We start from the raw sequence: 2,043 nt of genomic DNA, 5'->3' as shown, positions 1-2,043 counted from the left end.
TTGTATTTGCTTGCTACTTAGCTATCTTGGCTTAAACTCTTTATCTCCTTTGACTTCTCTATCTCTTTGATAGACTTCTACTCTAGCAAAGAAAATGACTTGTGTCAGCCACTATTCAATTTGCTAATGGACTGCTAGGTAATGGAAGAGAGGGCCATTGCTAACCTATGAACCTTGCCCAGGTATGCCTAGGAAGGCTGTAAAATACATGATTCTGTTGAAATCTACCCATGCACATGACAGACTGTGTACATCAATGGCAGTGTCTCTGCACCTAATACCAGTAGCCACTGAGAAAATAGTTTGAGAATTACCTTCATATGTTCATTCTACACATGATTTTTTTTCAAGTGTACATCAGGCAATACAAAGGTGTATCTGTTGATTTCTTATCATTAAAGGATTAAAGTTGAATGAGATGCCACAGCATTAGCATTTCTCTACTAAATAAGTTCTTTACTATCTGTTTCTAATGGAAATGTCAGAGAGTAAGTGTCTTAGATTTGGCCAGTTTATAAATCCAATATGAGGTTTATCAAGAAAGCCTTTGTCAAAGAATGAAAACTACAGAATTTACTTTAATTACTTTAAAAACATGAAATGAAGTGTATAATGCATACATACACCGAAGACCTAAGATACAACACAAGAAAGGCAAACAAAAACATCATAATGACCAATAAGAGAACCAAAATTGTCAAGAGACCTAAACTTTCATTTCAGTTAACCAACACATTACAGCTGACATCATATCATATGGCTAGGCCATCATTCATGCCATAATGATACCCCAACACATCATATGCAATGAAACCTGCTCTAAGTTGTATGCACTAAAAAGTTACTTCCTTTCTTGGCCCTGTCTCCAGCTATTCTGGGAAAACAGCTCCTAATTACCTAAACAATTATTTACAGTGCATCCAAGTGTATAGAGAGCAAGATAAATTTATAGTTGCAATGCTTCTAATTTTCCCCTTAAGCAACTTATTCCCTGTCCTGCCTGGTATTTGGTTTGGTGCCAAGAGATCCTATCACATGTGGGTTAAACTCACACTCCTAGCCCTATTATAGGTATATTTCATGCAGCCAAGAATGTTAGTTCCCATTCCTTTGATTCCTTACCTCCAACTATGGACACTTCGTCATCTTGACCAGGAATTCCTTCTGTATTGCAGTTTTGTTCAGGTGACAGCTTTTCAATGTCGTCTAAGTGTGCACATTCGTCCATGGCTGAAGCTTCTGTTTCACCTGGTATGATGTCCCCAGACATGCCATGAAGCGAAATCCCATACCTATCTTTAAATCTCTGTAGCCACCCTTGGGAATACTCACAATTATAGTCAAGATTGAGTTCCCTGTGCAGTACTTTGGCCCGCATCATCATCATCTCGCCTGAAACGCTCACGCCCTCGCTCCTGCACTGCTTAAACCACTGCAGGAGTGTCGTGTCCAATTCCATGCTCTTTCCCCTCCTCAGGCTTTTCCGCTTCTCCAAGCTTCTCTGACCAATGTTATCAGCAAAGTAACTGAAGATCTGCTCCTTCTGTTTCTTGAGATCATAGACAGTTGATGAACTGATCCCATACAACTCGCACAGACTCCTCACTGACGTCCCGCTCTCTAACTTCTGCAGTAATTCCACCTTTTCGAGCATTGATATCGTTTTGTGCTTTCGCTTTTTGGCCGAGGCGTCCCCTTCTTCAATTATCTTCCTCTTGGCAAACATGACGAGATGGTTAAATGTATGTAAACAGAAGTACAAAAAATATTGTCAGAGAGAACAGCTAACTCGTCTATCTTCCTCTTCGTTTTTTCTTCTCTTACAGGGTTTTACACTCTGATCAGACTGTACTACATGGAGTTCTTCAACTTTTTTCCTATTATCTTCATAGATTCTATTTCTTATTCCTCATTTATCGCCGCTTCTGTCAGAAAACAAGCAAAATGTACAAATTGAAATCGAGTGAAGGCCTTTTGTTTACATTTTTACACGCGTTCGGATTGACATTTCGTTCGGATACGTGCAATTACGTTATTATTTGG

At 39.3% G+C, this 2,043-nt stretch overlaps 1 protein-coding gene across 1 annotated transcript in view; it reads right to left on the bottom strand.

The window, feature by feature from the left end:
- Nucleotides 1-2,006, bottom strand: part of LOC119586122 — a gene marked incomplete at its 5' end in the record, with an annotated part of 6,603 nt that extends 4,597 nt beyond the window's left edge. The window contains 1 exon segment of the mRNA XM_037934811.1: nt 1,123-2,006. Coding sequence (XP_037790739.1) covers nt 1,123-1,726 — 604 coding nt within the window.
- Between the last annotated feature and the right edge of the window lie 37 nt (nt 2,007-2,043).

Source organism: Penaeus monodon, chromosome 21, assembly GCF_015228065.2.
Source record: "Penaeus monodon isolate SGIC_2016 chromosome 21, NSTDA_Pmon_1, whole genome shotgun sequence".
NCBI lineage: Eukaryota > Metazoa > Arthropoda > Malacostraca > Decapoda > Penaeidae > Penaeus > Penaeus monodon.
The sequence above is the reverse complement of the archived record's forward strand: the minus strand, read 5'-3'. Positions and strand labels throughout refer to the sequence as shown.